The 2,342-nt window shown below is 33.6% G+C and overlaps 1 protein-coding gene across 15 annotated transcripts in view; it reads left to right on the top strand.

Annotated features, from left to right (window-relative positions):
* Positions 1-2,342, top strand: part of LOC6561852 (nesprin-1) — a 113,494-nt gene that overhangs the window by 63,078 nt on the left and 48,074 nt on the right. For 2 of the 15 annotated variants that reach the window (XM_032735709.2, XM_032735707.2), the window contains one exon: positions 1,729-2,179. The exons of the other annotated variants lie outside the window; for them this stretch is intronic. In XM_032735709.2, the coding sequence (XP_032591600.2) occupies positions 1,729-1,839 (111 nt within the window). In that variant the 3' untranslated portion in view covers positions 1,840-2,179. Of the gene's footprint in view, positions 1-1,728; positions 2,180-2,342 lie in introns of those variants that run through there. 15 annotated transcript variants of the gene reach the window in all.

Raw genomic sequence — 2,342 nt, forward strand, 5'->3', positions numbered from 1 at the left:
TTTCATCTTTGTGCTCGCTCTTGTGTTTTTATAATTTGCTACAAAACATGTCATATAAACCGTGCAACTCATCCTTCATCGACAACACCAACACCAACAACAACAGTCCGCCTTGTATGTAGCATATATATATTGCATATATATGCTATGCTTTCTCTCTCGTTCATATCATATCATCCATTCTACGTATTGTTATGTCTGCCATGTCAAGAAACCGAACATTTGTTGTGTCTGTAAAACCAAAAACCAATTCTTATTCATTGTCACGTGCCATACCGAAAGATATATACATGTATACAACATATATGCAAGACAATTCAAATAAGTTCTTGTTGCCGGGGGTAGCCCAGCGGTAAAAACAAATCGAATCAAAAGAATACCGAAAATACTGAAATTCTTTCTCCAGACCATTATTCAGACAGCTATTTTAAGCAATGCCAGATTAACGCCTGCAAGTCTCTCACACAAAAATTACGATCATAGACATCATATATACAATAAACAAACGTATATGTGTTTGGCCTTTCTTCATAGTTTATATTATAGATTTATACCAATTTCGTTTTAAGTTTACATTGCGAATTGCAGTGTTGACGGTAAGTGGCAAATTATCAAGTCAACAAATTTCTACAATTTTTTCTTTTGTTAGCAAAGAAATTTTGAACGAAAGTAGCGAAATTTTTGGGGCAACTCTTGCTATGAGAACTTATTTTACATTCACACAACTACTCACCTACCCACCTACCCACCTACACCATCTCACGAGTACACTTGAACCACATTTACATTATGACGGCACAATTTCAAAAGTACAGTCATTACATCAAAAATCAAATCAAATCACATCACATCACATTTTGTGGCACAAAGTAAAAAAGAAAGAAAATTCACACATTACGCTTTCGCTTAGATATATTTTCATTTATGATTTTTTTTATATTTTCCTTTATTAGTCAGCTTAATGGCCGGGCAGACATTTATTCATAAAGCCCGTTCGACGTCACAGCTCTCTCTCTCTCTCTCTTTATCTATTTATCTATTCTTCTTATATTAGCGTTCTCAGTTAACTTTTAGTTACTAGTATGGTTACGGTTTTAATTTGACTTATATATTTTATTATTTTTGACAATTGTATTTCTTTTTATCTTTTTTCTTCGTACATTTAAAAAATCAAATCTGGTGTCGTTGCGCTGAAAAATATATATAAACAAAAACCGAAACAATTAAAATTTCCACACTACATAATGATAAACAAACATTAATCAATTGTTCTTACTAATATTTGAAATACATAACTATATCTAATTGGTTTCTTGGGCTTTGCTCGCTTGCCTCTTGTGCTATTTGCTAAAAACTAAACATGTGACTAAAAACTCCTATCGATGCTGCTGCTATATCCTTAATGTAACTCTTGACACATACACACATAACAAATCAAACCATACACACACACACACACATACACACCTACATGGGTTTTGCGTACTTCTACAATATATACTTGGTATATGGTTGCTTATCCTATTGGCATACTTCTGCTCGCTGCCTATACAAATATTATCATTATTGACTATATGCTGACCTTTTTAAATCTCTTCTCAAAATGCTCACGCCAAACTTATATAAATATATATATCTCTCTCTCTCTATCTATGCACCATACGCATACAAAAAATATACTCTTCGTCACCTCAAATATATACATATCAAATATACCAAACTAAATAGGCATGTCGTGAACGTGTCAAAAATTTGCATTCGAAAATAACCGCACGTAATGAGCGCATCAAATTGTTAATACATCGCGGCACGCCGGACGATGCTAAGCTAGAGATTTAGATGCCGCAGCTATGGCAACACAGTACTTATAAGTAATAAATACATACACATATATATAAATATATATATATTGTGATGTATACTTACATACTATTATAATAGAACTAGCTCGCCAAAGAAATTGAAAACCAAAGCAAGCTAAAAGCAGCCACCAGCGGCATCTCGTGTTTAATGCTGCCAATGCAACAGTCTCCCAATTTGACGCAGAGGCAGCAGCTAAGCCAGAGCCGTACCAATTATATTATACAATTATATTATATATCATACATGACCCATGCTTAAGAAAAATACAAAAAAAAAAGAAGGAAAGATTAAATATTAAATTATATTTTTAAAAATGAAAACCCGAAAAGAGTATTTCTTGAATAGGCATTAGACAGTCATATTAGGTAGCTGTTAGGCCCATGATCTTTCAAACAACTGAAAGCTAACCTTTTTTGGCAAATCTTCCCCCTATCTCTCTCTCTCTATCTCTCCCACTACACCCGTTACTGAACGCATAG

This window comes from Drosophila grimshawi, unplaced genomic scaffold, assembly GCF_018153295.1.
Source record: "Drosophila grimshawi isolate 15287-2541.00 unplaced genomic scaffold, ASM1815329v1 contig_1377, whole genome shotgun sequence".
In the NCBI taxonomy this organism is placed as follows: domain Eukaryota; kingdom Metazoa; phylum Arthropoda; class Insecta; order Diptera; family Drosophilidae; genus Drosophila; species Drosophila grimshawi.